Source organism: Scyliorhinus torazame, chromosome 14, assembly GCF_047496885.1.
Source record: "Scyliorhinus torazame isolate Kashiwa2021f chromosome 14, sScyTor2.1, whole genome shotgun sequence".
NCBI classification, from domain to species: domain Eukaryota; kingdom Metazoa; phylum Chordata; class Chondrichthyes; order Carcharhiniformes; family Scyliorhinidae; genus Scyliorhinus; species Scyliorhinus torazame.
In genome coordinates this window covers 79959709-79978880 of record NC_092720.1, presented here as the reverse complement: position 1 = coordinate 79978880, position 19172 = coordinate 79959709, and the positions used below count along the sequence as shown (strand labels likewise).

The 19172-nt window shown below is 44.4% G+C and overlaps 1 protein-coding gene and 1 long non-coding RNA gene across 2 annotated transcripts in view; one reads left to right on the top strand and one right to left on the bottom strand.

The window, feature by feature from the left end:
* The window catches only part of LOC140389843 (uncharacterized), an 81272-nt gene extending 72400 nt beyond the window's left edge, over positions 1–8872 (top strand). The window contains exon 3 of the long non-coding RNA XR_011934492.1: positions 8558–8872. This is a non-coding gene — a long non-coding RNA (uncharacterized lncRNA). The remainder of the gene's footprint in view (positions 1–8557) is intronic.
* vmn2r1 (vomeronasal 2, receptor 1) overlaps positions 4192–19172 on the bottom strand; it is a 37288-nt gene continuing 22307 nt past the window's right edge. Inside the window, exons 4-6 of the mRNA XM_072474407.1 lie at positions 18653–18880; positions 8531–8654; positions 4192–5492 (exon numbers count right to left, since the gene is read on the bottom strand). Coding sequence (XP_072330508.1) covers positions 4498–5492; positions 8531–8654; positions 18653–18880 — 1347 coding nt within the window. The 3' untranslated portion in view covers positions 4192–4497. The remainder of the gene's footprint in view (positions 5493–8530; positions 8655–18652; positions 18881–19172) is intronic.

Sequence of the window (19172 nt, the reverse complement as noted above, 5' to 3'; positions counted from 1 at the left end):
GAAGGTTGAGGGGGGACCTGATTGAGGTCTACAAAATTATGAGGGGTATGGACAGGGTGGATAGCAAGGGGTGGGGGTGTCAATTACAAGGGGTCACGATTTCAAGGTGAGGGGGGGAAAGTTTAAGGGAGATGTGCGTGGAAGTTTTTTACGCAGAGGGTGGTGGGTGCCTGGAACGCTTTGCCAGCGGCGGTGGTAGAGGCGGGCACAATAGCATCATTTAAGATGCATCTAGACAGATATATGAACGGGCGGGGAACAGAGGGAAGTAGATCCTTGGAAAATAGATGACAGGTTTAGATAAAGGATCTGGATCGGCGCAGGCTGGGAGGGCCGAAGGGCCTGTTTCTGTGCTGTAATTTTCTTTGTTCTTTGTGTGCACATGGGGATAGTCAGACAATGATATACCTGAATCCAGTGGCAGGAATCTCCAAATTCACTGTATTTTGTAGGAGAATATTCAGTGACATTCTCATGGAGGAGGCCTACCCTAATCAGTGAATTTAAAAAAATATTACAACATTCATATCTATGTTTTCCACGTCAAATAGGCATACTCTTAATCAGAAGATTTTCCACGCTTGAAGATAGGGTTTGCTATTCAAACTAAATTGACCTAAACATTGTGACAGAGTCAGTGCTTGTGGCATTAGGTGGCTGAAAGTCTCACTACAAAGTAATTCCAACAGGGGTCAAAATGTCCTCACTGAAATGGCAGGCTCAGTTCTTAATGTCTGCTTTGGTCATTTCTACCCTATCTATGGAATACACACGTCTTCCTAATTTTTCTTCTAATTTGCAGCACCATACATTTATCCCTATTGAACTTCATTTTACGTGCATGCAAAAATAGATTGATCTATATGGCACTCAATATCAGAAAATTTGGTCTGTGGTGTCTATCACAAGCGAACATCAAAAAGGGTATTCAATAAATATCTAACATTTCTGAAGGCCTCTCTTTCTGATATAAAATACAAAAGATCCAGCCCATTGCAAGTCCCTAATCATTCCAATTCCTGCTTCAACTGCTCTTTCACTATTTATGTGTTCTTAAAAGACTTTTGTGCTCCTTCCACTAATCTAATCTTATACTTTCTCTTTGCCTCCTATTCCCTTTGTTAGATCTCTTCTGGTCTTTCTAAATTCAGCTTGGTTCTCTGTTGCATTAGGAATCATACATTTGTCATCCACCCTTTTGTGTCTCATTTTAACCACTACAGGGGCGATTTTGCACCCGTCTTCACCCTAAGCACAAACGGCTACTTGGGTGCAAAATCTCACGAGAATCAGAAGACAAGATTCTCACCGGTGAGATTTCTTTTTCCGATTTTCCCTGCATCCCATTGGTGATGTCATGGGGAACTTAATTTAAAGGCATTTAAAGGTCTTCCCCACCATCTGTTCCCCTCAGGTCTGAGATCTCCCCAGCGCAAATCTCGTTAAGGCCCTCTTGCGAGTGTTAGCGGCCATAACGGGATTTGCGCCAGCGCCGATCGGGCCAGGAAAATGCTCTCCTTTCTGGTATCCAGGACAAGGCGGTCTGTTTGATTGACACCCCATCCAAAACCGTCCACACCCATCACCGACGCACAGTGGCGGCAGTGTGCACTCATCTGCAAGATGCAATGCAAGAACTCATCAGGACTCCTTCGACTGCACCTTCCACCCTTATCATCGCTACCATCCAGAAGGGCGAAGGCGTCAGGTGCATGGGAATACGCTCCAGATGGCCTCCAACTGCCCTCCAAGCCACACACTATCCTGAGTTGGAACCATATCGCTGTTCCTTCACTGCCGCTGTGTCAAAATTCTGAAACTCCCTCCTTGATAGCATTTTAGGTGTACCTACATCACATGGACTGCAGTGGTTCAAAAAGGCATCTTACTGCCAGGTTCTGAAGGGAAAATAGGGATGGGCAATAACTTCTGGCCTAGTCAGTGACACCCAGATTCCATGAATATTTTTTTTTAAATCCTCTGATATCACAAACCTTTGACTCATAATTAAGTTTATTGTAAGATTTCTTTATCAAATATTAGAATTAGTTCACGAGATTGGATAGTATTACCAGTTAAGCTAACATAAAGGATGGAAATAAATTCAAAGCTATTTAATAAAAGATGTGCCATTGAGTGGAAGAATAGAATTCATCCCCCACCCCAATAAGGTTTTGGTGTACCTTCGCCATTGTGAGGAGATGCTAAGTGAGGAAATGCTTCAGGGAGAACAGTTACAAAGTTGCAATCCTGCATTTCCAGCAGATGGTCCTCTCGGATATGGAGCGTGTCAAGCCTAAAGGGGAGACATTTTTTTAAAGGATTATTCTTAATTCATCAAAAGGCTATGGTATACTTTAATAAATGGGAGGGGAAAGAAAACCAAGTAAATAAATTGCTTGTTTTTAATTAATCCTTTACATCAACCCAAGCGTGTGGTCCAATTGGAATAAACAGCACCCGAGAGAACTTAAACCTTTGACGAGGTTGGCAGGCAGAACATGTCTGTTTATATTTGATTTTGGTGTGATATTCTGTAAATACATTGCCCTCAGAATAACACAATTGTCATTTAAATTAAAAACCTTAACCCAAAATGATTTGGCAATTATAGCAAATACGTAAATGTGTTTAAATTACATTTTTCCCCATTATTTTAATATAAAATTGTCCATTTATTTTAATAGCCAAGGAAAGTTTGCTATTAAATAAAAACACATTAAATGTTCAACTATTATGTTTTAACTAATTTGTGTTAAATAAAAAAGGGGCTGTTTAGCACAGGGCTAAATCGCTGGCTTTGAAAGCAGACCAAGGCAGGCCAATTCCCGTACCAGCCTCCCCGAACAGGCGCTGGAATGTGGCGACTAGGGGCTTTTCACAGTAACTTCATTTGAAGCCTACTTGTGACAATAAGTCATTTTCATTTTTCATTTTCAAAAGCAGAACACAAACGCAGCTACATTAGAATTGTTTATGTGCAGAACAAGTGCAGTCTGATTTGATTAAACCCAGTGAAAATCCATTACAATGTTGCACCACATCCTTTGAAACATATGGGCGCAACAAGACTTTCCGATCTCAGGATCTTTGTACTCTGGAGGTAACCCCCACTGGGGGACCCCTTGGAAGTCTTGTTGGACTGACTATGTGGGAATTTCCCAGGAAGTCTGGACTTCCGATGGGCAATTCCACTCATCTGGAATCCTCTGGAAACTCCGAGTTAGAGTTGTAGACTTCTGTTGGTTCCAACTTACTTAACAGGATAGTTACCCAGGAAAGTTTGGAAGGATTCTAAGCAGTTTTAAACCCTGGGTAATTACTACTGACCCCCAGACTCCTGAGAAACCACCACCCCCGCCACTGACTGCTCCACGGAGCACTTGACTAACCCCCATGACCTGGCCAACTATCCCCTTGACTATCCCGTTCTGACTAACCCGCTCATCCCCGACCAACCCTAACCCTTCACCCGCTTACCAGCCACCCTAGCCTCTCATCCATCCACCTGCCACCCTACCCCTCACTCACTTACCTTCTCCCTGTAACTTTGCAAAGTGGCTGGGCCATTTAAACTTATCAGAATGTGACAGCTAGTGCCATAAAAAGGAGGTGTGGCCTGGCTTCCCCTGATGACCCTGCATCATGAAGGAGAACTCCCAGAACATGTACACTCCAAATTTCAGAGGTCTGGGCGAGAAATGCAGAGTTCCAGTGCAAGGTAAGAAAAGTGGAGTGGAGCGAGTGGCAATCTGACGGTGGATTACTACTCCTTGGAAATTCAGTCCATGGTATCATATTTAAAGCTGAATGTGCATTCAGCATGCACACCTAAACCTTCAGTTGGGACATGGTTGCAATGTGATAAAACGTACCCTATATGGGCCTTTATACATAGAATTGGTACGAGGAATGCAATTTTCCAAATGAACAATGTCAAAATCCCCTCCCACAGTTACTTTTCATTATATCTTTTAGTTCAGATGTTGTAATCCACAATTATGCAGCTTGCTTGATTATGTCGTCACCCTTCTTCCTCAATATAGCTGATTCTCTGTTAGTTTCTCATTTTAAATGCCAGCCTCTGGGTTTGAAGAGCGGTAGACAAACCATGCAATCTAATCATATTTTAAAATAGGTTTTGGAAATAGTACTTTTGAGATATTACACTTTTTAAACAAAATGGCTTTACTTCATTATTTTCTCAAACATAAAGTGAGGTTATGGGTCCTGCAGTTGAGAGTACACAATGACCTTAATTTGCTGCTTCAAGTTGTTACACTTTTATAGTTTTGCATACAGAGAATTGCTCAGTGGGTAGGCAAGAACAGAGAAAAATACATTCTACAAATTCTGACATTAAAATAGAATCCATTAGCATTTAATATGTATGATATACAATCTAAACTTCCTTAAGTGCGTGAGTATAATAATGTACATTCAAGCAGCAAAAACAATTGTAGCATAATGTACAGATCTTGTTTGTAAGCACGTTTATTAGTTGAGTGTAACGGTTGAACAGGTGGTGCTTATTGCTGAGCTGGTCACTGACTGTGACGTTGGTGGTGCACTCTTGTCATTTGTATCATTTTTGCCCTTAACTAACTCCTCTGTGTTCCTTTCTGGCTTCAGTAAGATAATATAACATTTAGGAACAAAAAGACAAGCAAGCAAACCAAAACTGGATGCCAGAATGGCAAACATTTCAACAGCTACCATATATTTTCCCCGAGTACTTAAGTAGGCTGGGATGAAAGAAATCCAAACGATAAAAAAAACAAGCAGGGCAAAGGTCATAAATTTAGCCTCATTGAAGTTATCAGGTAACTTCCGAGCAATGAAAGCAAAAACAAAGCAAATAGCCGCCAATAATAGATCATATCCTAACACACAGCACAGAAATATTACGGAACCTTCATTGCATTCCATAATTATTTTGATATTTTGAGACTGTGTATTCTTGATAGGGTGAGGAGGGAGTATTAATAACCAAGCAGCACACAGACAGGCATGGCACAAGACAAAGACCAATGTAATCATTCTTTGCTGAAAAGGGCTCAAAGGTTTCTTTTCTGTGCCTTCTGGTGATTTTGCTTTGTTTGCTCTGGCTTTGAGCATCAGATTAACAGCCTTTGATAACATACATGAAAGACAGGTAGAAAAGCTAATAGCAAGGAGAACCTGCCGTGTCATACAAGACCATGCGACTGGCAAGCCAACAAAGACAATTGAGCTGAGAAAGCATATAACTAGTGAAAACAACAGCACAAAGCTCAGTCCACGATCATTAGCTTTGACAAGGGGAGTATCCCTTCGGACCATGTAAGCTACAGCAATGGCTATAGCAATGCAGGCCCCAAATACCGACAGTGCTATTAATGCCATTCCCAAAGCATCATTATAACCGAGGTATTCAATCAATTTATGCACACATTCATCTCTATTTTCATTGGACCAGTAATCTTCAGGGCACTGAATGCATTCCCTCGAATCTGTTAAATGAACATCAAAATATTGTTATGCTGTTGACATATACATATGTACTATTCATTATCATGTTCAGTCCTGCAATATATTGCTAATCCCACTTATTGGGATTACTTTTGGTAAATATACTCAATTAACCAATCACTATTGCAGTATTAACATCTGACTTGTAGTGCTGCTTTTATCTTAACTTTTAATCCATGTAAATAAGCAACTCTTGTGGTGCAGTGAGTAATCTTGTCCTGCCTCTGAGCCAGAAGCCCCAGGTTCGAGCACCCGCCCAGGGCTCGAGGGAGATATATTCATAACACAGCCAAACAGTTGATTGTCAACCTGAAAATCTTCCAACATACACCAATGGCAGGAGGTAAGAGTGGAAGCAATTCCTGGTTCGCCATGTGATGGAAAAAACGTTGCAGCCTCTACCATCAGTATACAGAAGCTCCAGACTATACCACACATGTAAAAGTGCACGTTTCCATTGCAACTTAGCCTACCTGAGTAAATTTTAACTCACCACCGCCAAATGATAAATAATTATTTACTTAAAGAAGCTATTCCCCTATCCCCAGCTGAGGTAATTTTAGGATAAGTCAAATAAATATCAAATTATTTTATTAAAGGCTTCATTTTTTTCACTTATTCAGAATTAATGCTCTCCTCCTTGGCTGGTTTGGTGGCAGGGGCCATTCAATTAGGCAGGAGGGTGGCAATCCACCAGTTCCCCAACAAAGTCTGTTGGCAGAGGACTGGTGGAAAGCATTCTTGCCATCGCTAATTGAAGCCCTTGAGTGGGCAATTGCCCATTTAAGGGTCTTATCCCTCATCCACTGGTATTCATCCAGAAATCATGACTAGATCGTACGAGATCAATTTACTCGCTTTTCCCTAAAATGACAAATAATATGGATGATATTTGATGGAGGCGAAGGCGTTGCTTGCAGGCGCCCAGGAGTATCCCTCAAAGGTAGTCAAGAGACCTGGCATTGAGCAGGATAGGCCCGTTGAGAGTCAAATCCTTGCACTTGCTTCTGACCACCCTGCAACCATATGCCACCATTGACATCTGCCTATGTCCATTGGCAATCGTTGTCCTCCGGTGGATGTAATCCCAGTAGTGCCATCTCCTTAGTGTCGCTGCCGAGCAACAAAGAATTTGCCAGTCCTTGATTGCGGGAAAGGCACAGTTAAGTATCTAATTGGCATAAATTTAGTGGGTCTTCCTGGAAAGAGATGACTGGGGCTCTACCGTCAGTTGCTCCATCAAATACTGCCCAAGCTATTTGACATTTTTGGGAAAAGTGAGCGAATTGACCTCATACAACCCAATGGTGATTTCTGATATCACAATGAAAAATTCAGGTCGACACATCCATATAGTTCAATCACATGAATGGCCATTCCTTTCTTTGTCCCTACTGTCTGGATGGAGGCAAGTGAAGTTTACAAATTAATTTTAGCCCGATCTAGTGTTAAGCCTCTCAGAGGCCTTCCCAAATAAGATGTGTAGTGTTTTATTAATTCAGAATTCTGGTGTTCAGATTCATTATATTTTACCACATGAAATTGTATGTTTATACAACTATTGTACCTTACTATTTGCTTTACTTTTTAAAGAGATTAACTTCAAATGTTATTATTCAAGTTATAAATGTCTCTTACTACCACCAACCTTCTTTCTTTATTTACCACTGATAAACTATGCCAACAGGATGACAGAGTGTGATAAGGATTATGATGAGACTGTTATAAGCTGGTGAAGCAGTATGTTGGTTATCTGGCACAGTATATCATGCAGTGGTGATATGTAGGTTCATGCCAGCAATTTCTTCCACTTCAATTTCCTGAACTTTGATTAGGAAAGATGTCAAGTGGAGATCAAACAGCTTCTTCATGGGAGTGTAAGAAAACTGGAGCAGGCACAACTGTAACTTCACAACTTCAGTGCAGCATGTACTGACTGAGTACAGTGTAGTATTAGTCGGTTATGAAGCAGGTATTAGCAAATACCTAAGAGCAAGAAGATTTACCTCAACTATCACCTAACCCCCATCCCCCAGAAAGGAACTGTTCAGTGCGGAGGGAGGTAAAAGAACAGAAACATTGCTAAAATACCGGGAATACAAAACAGCATAAGAGATGAGAGCCATGACATTCATTTAAATATCTGGAACTACAAAACTGCGGATTATGTTTCTGTGTGTCACAAGATTCTCAATGTAGGCTTAGTGTAATTGTATAATTGAGAATATTTTATTTGTTCATATTAAAATTGAATGGATCCATTATTCAAATGAATCAACTATTAGGTTTGTGCAAACTGAATTGAAGAACAGCTATTCCACTGTATACTCATTACATGCAAATCTTTCCATGCTGATCCTTGGGTACATAGCGCATCTTACTCAAATGCACAAGTTGAACATTTTCTTTTAATGCTTTCACTAGATTCCCCCTATTAAGGAATTAAAATATGGTATTTTTTATACGTGAACTCTAAGGGTAATGTAACAAAATCACCCTCATAATCAGAAGTCTTACCTGTACATTAGGAATTTAGATGCATAATCTCCAGTGTCCATCCATTAGTAACAAAATTGTGAGCTGAGTGTCATAAAACTACCACTTCTGTTACTGTACTAATAGAAATTAATATGTTTGTGTATTGGTATTTTAAGTGCTCGTGCATTATCTTAAATTATAATACATTATGCTAAGTAAGCAAGGCTGGTTTAGCTCAGTGGGCTAGACAGCTGGTTTGTGATGCATTATGCTAAATAGGTAGGGCTGGTTTAGCTCAGTGGGCTAGACAGCTGGTTTGTGATGCAGAACAAGGCCAGCAGCGCAAGTTCAATTCCCATACCAGCTTACCTGAACAAGCGCCGGAATGTGGCGACTGAGGGGTTTTCACAGTAACTTCATATTTGTGACAATAAAAGGTTATTATTAAAATAAGCTGTGTGAATATACAAAATTGAATGAATATTTTACATAAATTTATAAAAACATGAGAATTATCTCATATTAAAATGTTGTAACTAACCCGTCTCATTGGTTATCTCGCCATCAGCACATGGAATGCAGTCAAAGCAGCAAACAGGTTCACCTTGGCGAATTCCCTTTCTGGTGCCAGGCTGACAGCTCTCACTACATACAGAAAATGGAGGCTGCCAAATGGAACATTGATACAAATTAAGCAGGATTTTCCAAAGAGTAATCTACATATAAATCAAAACTGATAATTTTCTGACCTGAATAAAAATTACAAGTGAAGCTGTTATCTCAAAAACAAAGCATAATAAAGCACTTTATGAATGTAGTGAATATGTTGTGTTGTGAAAACCTACTGCAAGACCGATATTGTTTTGCACATAACAATTTTAAATTGGGGAAAGGTAGCAATACGTTTTGCTCCTACATGGTTTATGCACCATGATAAATTATACAAATTAAATTGTGTGAATGTTTATGATAGTGTGCACAATAAAAAATATACTGATAAATATTTGCAAAATATGATCTGTTTATCATATTGTAGATTATAATGGGCCCAATGCCTATGGAAACTGTCAGCATTTTCCTCAGTATTTACAAGGAACATTCCAGAAGAGATGCAGAGACAAAGATAAATGATTTAGTTGCTGCAATTTGAACAATACAAGGCAAAGTGGCACAACCCCATTGAGTTTAAACTTAACTCTCCTGCTATAAATGGGAAAGTTATGTTAATATTGTTTCAGAGCATTTATCACACAGGTCCCAATCAGTCCCAATTTTAATCAGTTCTTTTTAGGCAATTGAGGCATATCCTGGAAGCAGGGGGCATTTCATTAAAACATGTAAATTGAGACAGATGTAATTAAGATCCTGATGCATCTTTAACAAAAAATAAGAAGAAGCTGTTCTCAGTACTCGCTGAGTAAGACATGACAGGATTAGAATGGCATTCTGACTGGAAGCAATATTTGACGAGGTAGAGATACTCAGATCGTAGGGATCTGTGTGCTGTTGTAGCTTTTGGATTTTCAATGGGTTTCGAGCCTTCGTTTTGATCTTTTTTGCCTAACATGTCCTTGAATAAGCAGTCACAGGTTACAATGTTGGCATTCCAACTTAATATCCTGGATGAAAGAAGAGACAAAGGGACAATAGCAGTCGCCTCAAAACCAGAAGGTGCAACAAATTGGCCTGTTAAAAGATAACAAGTCAGGAAGGTCACTCATAGGAGACCTTATCTAATTCAGAGACTTTTATGGACCAATGGCCATTGTCCTGGTTATCTTTGAGGTGCAGTGAATGGAGAGTCTGTCACTGATCTGTGAAGCCTCCTGTAAACAATCTGCTGCCGTTTAGGCCCGGTGACCTTGTATTGCCAGTGGCTGTCAAAGATACCGTCGCCTTGAACTTTCTTGCTCCCGGCTCTTTGCAGGGACCTCTATTGTATCTCCCAGACGACAATGCACAACTGCGTTTGTCAGGTCAACAATGTTTATTTTCTAGGGCCAACTTAAACATTATTTATTGTGTTGACATCAACAATCAAAATGAGAGCACTCTAGGATTTGCAGCTGTGGCTAGTTGCCCTCGTGTCCAATGTTACAGAGTGCACTCAGGTAGCATGACAGGACACCAGAAAACACAGATAGCAGCTTGCATGAACTGCGATGAGACCACAGAAGGCCCGTGCACACCACTGACATTTTTGTAGGCAGTGGTCACGATGCCTTTATCCTGCAAGAATCAACAATCTCCCCACTATTCCACCTTCTAAAAATATAAGATGATAGCTGTTTGGGATCAAAGGTTATCCTCACCCACCCCTGTGCTGAGCTGCAATAGGGGTGGGTGAGGATGTCACTGGACTGGTAATCTCTGGGGACACGGGTTAAAATTTCAATTAATAAAATCTGGAATTGAAAGTTAACCTCAGTAACAGTGACCATGAAGCTATCATCAATTATCATAAAAACCCACCTGGTTCACTAATGTTCTTTAGGGAAGGAAATCTGCCACCTTTACCCGGTTTGACCTACATGTGACTTCAGATCCACAATAACATGATCAACTCTAACTGCCCCCTGAAATGGCCTAACAAGCCCGTCAGTCCGAGGACAATTAGGGATGCACAACAAATGCTGTCCTTGCCAGCAATAACCACATCCCATAAAAGAATAAAGTAAAAGAAAATATCACCATACCAGAACATCTCAAATATAACCAGAGCTGTGGGACCACAAGGAGTACTATACTGAGATCTAGGAGCAAAGCTTTAGGATGCTGGACTTGGTCTGGTTGCTCTCTGTAGTATGTCCCACACAAAGGCAGAGATATTCAGGCCCCGCCGTAGCAGGATCTGCCATAGGGGTTGCAGGACCCCAGCAAAAGGCCAATTGACTTTCAGTGGGGCTGGACAATGGCAGTGGTGGGTGGGGCAGCCAACATATTTGTGGTGAATATTGCATTTCAAGGATGCAGCAGCAATAACAGCTACACCTGATGAAGAAAACATGTATGAAGGAATTTTGAGCGACATTTTTAAGAATTTGTATTAATTGTAAAGGGATCGATTGTACTTCTCTTGGTTAATAAGAAATACTGGTCCATGTGAACGGCTTCTATGTTCTAAGTCGAGGAGCCTGAGGGTGAAAGCAATCAGCGCACGGGAGACATAAAGAAGAAGCAGACGGAGGCAGAAAGAGGAACACAAAGAATTATTTTTGAGGGGGAGAAGCAAATTATTTTCAGGAAAAGATCAGGTTTTCTGTTTTGCAGAAAATGAGACAAGGGAGATCTTGGAAGGACTGTTTCGGCTTGCTAAAAAAGTGGCCCAAACCTTGAAAGCTGCCGGGATAGGTTGGAGATGCTAAAGAGATGGGTGTTTTCCCAGAAATTGCCAAATTGAGATGTGCTTGGTTGAAAAGGAACTCTGGACACTTCCGGGTGCGGCGATGACCAGCTGAGTCGCACGTTTCGGCACCTCCCGTTGGAACGGACCTTTGGGCTCTTATTAGGAGCCCCAACGGCAATTTTTGACGGCTAAAACCATTGTGCGGTGAAATAGAAGGGAATCCCCCCGGATATATATGGAGAAAGAAGAGAGTAGTGGCTGGATTGCAGAGGATCCTCAGGAGCAGCGGCAAGGAAGGGAAGCACAAAGCAAGATGGCGGCGGAAGGAGGCCGTTCGGTGTGGGGCCCGGAACAGCAAGAGTTCCTGCGGCGCTGTGTGGAGGAGCTGAAGAAGGAGGTGTTGGCCCCGATGCTACAGGCGATTAAAGGGCTAAAGGAGGCACAGAAGACCCAGGAGTTGGAGCTTCCTGATGTGAAGGCAAAGGCTGCTGAGAGTGAGGATGAAATACAGGGCCTGGTGGTGAAGACAGAGATGCACGAGGCACTGCATAAAAGGTGTGTAGAGAGGCTGGAAGCCTTGGAGAATAACTCGAGGAGGAAGAACTTCCCGAAAGTGCAGAGGGGGCGGACGTCGGGGCATATGTGAGCACATTGCTTCACTCATTAATGGGACCGGAGGCCCCGACGGGCCCCTTGGAAGGGGAGGGAGCATATCGAGTCCTTGCGCGAAGACCAAAGGCAGGAGAAATACCTCGAGCCATAGTGGTGAGGGTTCACCGCTATAAGGACAGGGAGATGGTCCTGAGATGGGTGAAAAAGACACGGAGCTGCAGGTGGGAGAATGCGGTGATCTGCGTGTACCAGGATTAGAGTGCGGAGATGGCGAGAAAGAGGGCGAGTTTCAATCGGGCCAAGGCGGTGCTACATAGAAAGAAAGTTAAATTTGGAATGCTGCAGCCAGCGAGACTGTGGGTTACACACCAAGGGAAACATCACTACTGCGAGACGGCAGAAGAGGCGTGGACATTTATTGTAGAGGAGAAGTTGGACTAGACTGGAGAGAGAAGGAGTTTCTGCAATAAAGTAGTGGGGGGATTGTATGGGACGGGGAAGGGGGAAGGGGGGGGGAAATTTTCTCTATTCCCCTCGTTGGGGGGGGGGGGGGTATGGTGAACTGTGGGCGCCGGTGAGGAAGGAGAGCGGGAGCTGCGCCATTAGGGGCGGGGCCGAGTGGGAAACGCGGGCTTTGTTCCCGCGCTATGGTAATTGCGGCGGGAAAGGGAGCACAGGAAGGAGGGGGCCTTACACAATGGGGGGGGCCAAGGATAAACGGGGGAAGCCGAGGTCAGCCAGAGTTTGCTGACTTCTGGGAGTAACATGGGGGGAGCAATTACGCTAGAAAGGGATCTAGCGGAGGGGGGGGGTTAACTGGGTTGCTGCTGCTAAGGGAAAGGGGGAGCTGTTATGGGGCGGGGTGGTCGGGACGGGAGGACACCGTCGGGGGGACAAACGGGAGCGTGGGAACCGGGTGAGGAGCTGGTCTAAAAAAGGGGATTGCTAGTCGACATGGGGGGGGGGGTAAAGAGCCCCCCGACCCGGTTGATCACGTGGAATGTGAGAGGGCTGAATGGGCCGATTAAGAGGGCAAGGGTACTCGCGCACCTAAAGAAATTAAAGGCAGATGTGGTCATGCTACAGGAGACGCATCTGAAACTGGCGGATCAGGTCAGATTACGTAAAGGATGGGTGGGACAGGTATTTCATTCGGGCTTGGATGCGAAAAATAGAGGGGTGGCTATATTAATGGGGAAACGGGTAGTGTTTGAGGCGAGGACCATAGTAACGGACAGTGGGGGTAGATACGTGATGGTGAGTGGCAGATTACAAGGGGAAGCGGTGGTTCTGGTGAACGTATATGCCCCGAACTGGGATGATGCAAACTTCATGAAGCGTATGCTGGGGCGTATCCCGGACCTGGAGGCAGGAAAGTTGGTAATGGGGGGAGATTTCAACACGGTGCAGGATCCAGGGCTGGACTGGTCCAGGTCTAGGACCGGGAGGAGGCCGGCAGCAGCCAAGATGCTTAAGGACTTCATGGAGCAGATGGGAGGAGTAGACCCCTGGAGATTCACTAGGCCCAGGAGTAGGGAGTTTTCCTTCTTCTCCCATGTCCACAAGGTGTATTCTCGGATAGACTTCTTTGTCCTGGGAAGGGCACTGATCCCGAAGGTGACAGGGACGGAGTATTCGGCCATAGCCATCTCGGACCATGCCCCAAATTGGGTAGATCTGGTAGTAGGAGAGGAAAAGGAACGGCACCCACTCTGGAGATTAGATATGGGACTGTTGGCGGATGAGGTTGTGTGTGTAAGGGTGAGGGGATGTATCGAAAGGTACCTGGAGATTAACGATGATGGAGAGGTTCAGGTGGGAGTGGTCTGGGAGGCACTGAAGGCGGTGGTCAGAGGGGAACTGATTTCCATAAAGGCCCATAAGGGGAAACAAGAGAGTAAAGAGAGGGAGCGATTGTTGAGAGAAATTTTGAGGGTGGAATGCAGAGGCTCCGGATGAGGGACTGTACAGGGAAAGACGAAGGTTGCATACGGAATTTGACTTGCTGACCACGGGCAGAGCAGAGGCACAATGGAGGAAGGCACAGGGAGTACAGTATCAGTACGGAGAGAAGGCGAGCCGGTTACTGGCCCAACAATTGAGGAAGAGAGGGGCGGCGAGGGAGAGAGGTGGGGTGAGGGACGAGGAGGATGAGATGGAACGGGGAGCAGAGAGGGTGAACGGGGTGTTTAAGGCATTTTATGAGAGGCTGTATAAGGCTCAACCCCCGGAAGGGAAGGAGGGAATGATGCACTTCCTGGATCAGCTGGAATTCCCGAAGGTGGAGGAGCAGGAGAGGACAGGATTGGGAGCACAGATTGAGGTGGAGGAGGTGGTAAAAGGGATTGGGAGCATGCAGGCAGGGAAGGCCCCGGGACCAGATGGGTTCCCGGTGGAATTTTATAGGAAATACATGGACCTACTAGCCCCGCTTCTGACGAGAACCTTTAACGAGGCCAGGGAAGGGGGGATGTTGCCCCCGACGATGTCGGAGGCGACGATATCGTTGCTCCTGAAGAGGGAAAAGACCCGCTGCAGTGCGGGTCTTACAGGCCTATCTCCTTTCTGAATGTATTATGCCAAGCTCTTGGCCAAGGTGATGGCGACGAGGATCGAGGATTATGTTCCGGGGTGGTTCACGAGGATCAAACTGGGTTTGTTAAGGGGAGACAGTTGAACACTAATATCCGGAGGCTGCTAGGTGTGATGATGATGTCCCCGCCGGAGGGAGAGGCGGAGATAGTGGTGGCGATGGACGCTGAGAAAGCATTTGATAGAGTGGAGTGGGATTACCTGTGGGAAGTGTTGAGGAGATTTGGATTTGGAGAGGGGTTTATTGGGTGGGTTCAGCTTTTATATAGGGTCCCGGTGGCAAGTGTGATCACAAACAGGCAGAGATCTGACTACTTCCGTCTATATAGAGGGACAAGACAGGGGTGTCCCCTGTCCCCGATACTGTTTGCGCTGGCAATTGAGCCACTGGCCATAGCGCTGAGGGGCTCTAGGAAGTGGAGGGGGGTACTTAGGGGAGGAGAAGAGCACCGGGTGTCATTATACGCGGATGATTTGTTGTTGTATGTCGCGAACCCAGTGGAGGGGATGCCCGAGATAATGCAGACACTCAGGGAGTTTGGGGAATTTTCGGGATATAAACTGAATATGGGGAAGAGTGAGCTGTTTGTGATGCACCCTGGGGAACAGAGCAGGGGAATAGATGATTTGCCGCTGAGGAGAGTAACAAGGGATTTTCGGTACCTAGGGATCCAGATAGCCAGGAACTGGGGAACCTTGCATAAGCTTAATTTAGGAAGATTGGTGGAGCAGATGGAAGAGGATTTTAGGAGATGGGACATGGTGCCCTTGTCACTGGCGGGCAGGGTGCAGGTGGTCAAAATGGTGGTCCTTCCGCGATTTATTTTTGTGTTCCAGTGCCTCCCTGTGATGATTACCAAGGCTTTTTTCAAAAAAGTGGATAAGAGCGTTATGAGCTTTGTGTGGGCTGGGAAGACCCCAAGAGTGAAGAGGGGGTTTCTGCAGCGTAGCAGGGATAGGGGGGGACTGGCACTGCCGAGCTTAAATGACTATTATTGGGCCGCCAATATATCAATGGTATGCAAGTGGATGGGGGAAGGGGAGGGAGCGGCCTGGAAAAGACTAGAGATGGCGTCCTGTAGGGGAACCTGCCTAAAAGCATTAGCGACGGCGCCTTTACCGTTCTCCCCGAAAAAGTACACCACAAGTCCAGTGGTGGTGGCAACACTGAAAATTTGGGGGCAGTGGAGACGACATAAGGGAGTGACGGGTGCCTCAGTGTGGTCCCCGATAAGGAACAACCATAGGTTCGTCCCGGGAAGGATAGATGGGGGATTTAAATCTTGCAGCGAGCAGGAATTGTGAAATTGAAGGACTTGTTCTTAGCCGGGACGTTCGCGAGTCTGGGAGCACTGACAGAAAAATATGGGTTGCCACCTGGGAATGCATTTCGCTATATGCAAGTGAGGGCATTTGTGAGGCAACAGGTGAGGGAATTTCCGCAGCTCCCGGCGCAAGAGATCCAGGACAGAGTGATTTCGGGGGCATGGGTGGGTGATGGTGGGGTGTCAGATATATATAGGGAAATGAGAGATGAGGGGGAGACGATGGTAGAGGAGCTGAAGGGAAAATGGGAGGAGGAGCTGGGGGAAGAGATTGAGGAGGGGCTGTGGGCAGATGCCCTAAGTAGGGTAAATTCTTCGTCCTCGTGTGCCAGGCTCAGCCTGATACAATTCAAGGTTCTACACAGGGCGCATATGACGGGAGCAAGGCTGAGTAGATTTTTTTGGAGTGGAGGATAGGTGCGGGAGATGCGCGGGAAGCCCGGCGAACCACACCCACATGTTTTGGTCATGTCCGGTATTGCATGGGTTCTGGGTGGGTGTGGCAAAAGTGATTTCAAAGGTGGTGGGGGTCCGGGTCGAACCAGGCTGGGGGTTGGCTATATTTGGGGTTGCAGATGAGTCGGGAGTGCAGGAGGCGAGAGAGGCCGATGTTTTGGCCTTTGCGTCCCTAGTAGCCCGGCGAAGGATTCTACTTATGTGGAAAGAAGCTAAACCCCCCCGGGGGAGGGGAGGGCCCACGCGGGCCCTCAGGGGTTTCCTATAGTTGTTTGTATATTAGTTATTTATACTGGCGTGTGGGACTTTATTGTCTTGGAGAGTTATTATTTTGTTGTTGGCAGTTGCCGTTTAGTTAATATATTATTTATTTGTTAAAAAAAAAACGGTCATTATTATTTATATTGTTTTAAAGTTGTAAAAAGGGGAAAATCCTGTACTGTTCTTGTTTGACCGAAAAAATTTGAATAAAATATATATTTTTTTTAAAAAGAAAAGGAACTCTGGAAAACTACACTATCAGGATTGTACCAGAGGGAGAGAGGTTGTGTAGGAGTGTGCCTTGCTGATGATGATCATTCCCATGAAACACGGGGTGAAAGCTATTGTTGGATAGAACTCCAGACCTACCCTGAGTGAATAGCATATGTGGAATTACATAATGCCATGGTGAGGAGGAATGGGTGTGGTTATGTAAGCTGTAACATTGTTGTATAAACTATTTAAAGTAAAATTTATCTTTTTATTTGAAGTATCAATTGCCTGTTAATTCATATGTAATTTGCGTTTGTTCTGATTCGTATTAAAGAAAATGCTACAAAAGGTGGAATCTTGTTGTTAATTCCCTCATTCAGGGATCATTCAGTGAATTTGGCTATTTTGGTTTACAGTTCCCCATGAGGGTTGTAACAATTGAAATAACTCATCCAACTTTTATATTACTGGCAAAGCAGGCTCAGGAGCTATTATGGAAAGATACTGCAGACCAAAGTGTAAAATGTGATGTTGATGCTTAGTTTTAGTATTGACAAGCCACCACCTATTTAAGAGAAAGAAAATGTCCCTCTTTCCTCCCCTTATCTCCTGCAATAGAACCTCCACCAGGGAGGCATCAGAGAATCGTGGGGCTTCCTCTTGAATTCATTTGTCGGTTTGAATTATGAAAGCATAGAAACATAGAAAATAGAAGCAGCAGAAGGCCATTCGACCCTTCGAGCCTGGTCCGCCATTTATTATGATCATGTTTGATGATCCAATTCAATACCCTGATCTCGCCTTCCCCCCATATCCCTTGATCCCTTTAGCCCCAAGAGCTATATCTAATTCATTCTTGAAAGTACACAACTACTTTCTGCGGTAGCGAATGCCACAAATTCATCACTCGCTGGATGAAGAAATTTCTCCTCACCTCAGTCCAAAAGGTTTACCCCTTATCCTCAAACTATGATCCCTAGTACTGGACTCCTCCCATCATCAGGAACATTCTTTCTCAATCTATCCTGTCTAATCCTGTTAGAAGTTTAGAAGTTTCTATGAGATTCCCTCTCACTCTTCTAAACTCCAATGAATAAAATCCTAAACGACTTAGTCTCTCCTCATATGACAGTCTCGCCATCCCAGGAATTAGCCTGGTAAACCTTTGCTGCACTCTCTCCCAAGCAAGAACATCCTTCCTCAGATAAGGGCACCAAAACTACACACAATATTCCAGGTGTGACCTCGCCAATGCCCTATTCAATTGCAGTAAAATGTCTATATTCTTAAACTCAAATCCTCTCACTACTTTCAGCAACTGATGCACGAGGACACCAAGGCTTCACTGAGTATCCATCTTTCTCAATTTACATCAATTGAAATAATAATCTGCTTTCCTATTTTTGCTACTGAAGTGGATAACCTCATATTTAACCACATTATACTGCATCTGCCATACATGTGCCCACTCACTCAGCCTGTCCAAATCCCACTGAAACATCTCTGCATCCTCCTCACAGCTCACCCTCCCGCCCAACTTTATATCATCTGCAAATTTGGAGATAATACATTTAGTTCCCTTGTCCAAATCATTCATATATAATGTGAACAGTTGGGGTCCTAGCACAGATCCCTGCGATCCCCCACTAGTCACTGCCTGCCAATCAGAAAAGGACCCATTTAGTCCAAAAGAAGAAGTATCAACAAATGCGCTCCCCGCCCCCATATTGTCCAAACCCCTCCCAGACTCACACACTTATCCCCATTTGACTTTGCCACTACTAAGCACAGATAGGAATTAAATTCTACTAAATCATCTTCTGTTAGAAATGAAGCTGATGCTTCACTACTTACATACCGTAACCTGGTCAGCATTCCAAAGAATAGAGTCATTTTGAATGGTCATCTCTTGTCCTGGTGGTGCGGTCCCGTTGTAACTACCGACTACCTTAAAAGAGATATGCCCATCGGAGGTTCTCTGCCAGTTCATAATGTCATACATTGCATCGATATCTCCATTTACATCGAAATATATTTCTTCCCCAAGAAGGCTCCTAAACCGAACATTTTTCAGGTAATACATAAGCTGGAAAGAACAGAGGACAGATTAACAATATAAAACAGCATCTCATGCTTAGCCGCTCCTCTCATTCCCACTTTTCTCATTTAAGACACGCTTTAAAATGACCTGAAAGTGACTCGGTCAAATTCTCCATTTGAGAGAATATGGGCGTGATTCTCCAGCCTTGTTGTGCTCTCGCTTGAGCGAAATGAGGGCGGTGAATAGCGGAGAGGAGAAAACGAAAACCCACCAAGTGCCAACGGATTGTGATGCAACCAGCTCGCTCCCGTAGGCGAAATCAGGATCTCGCCGTAGC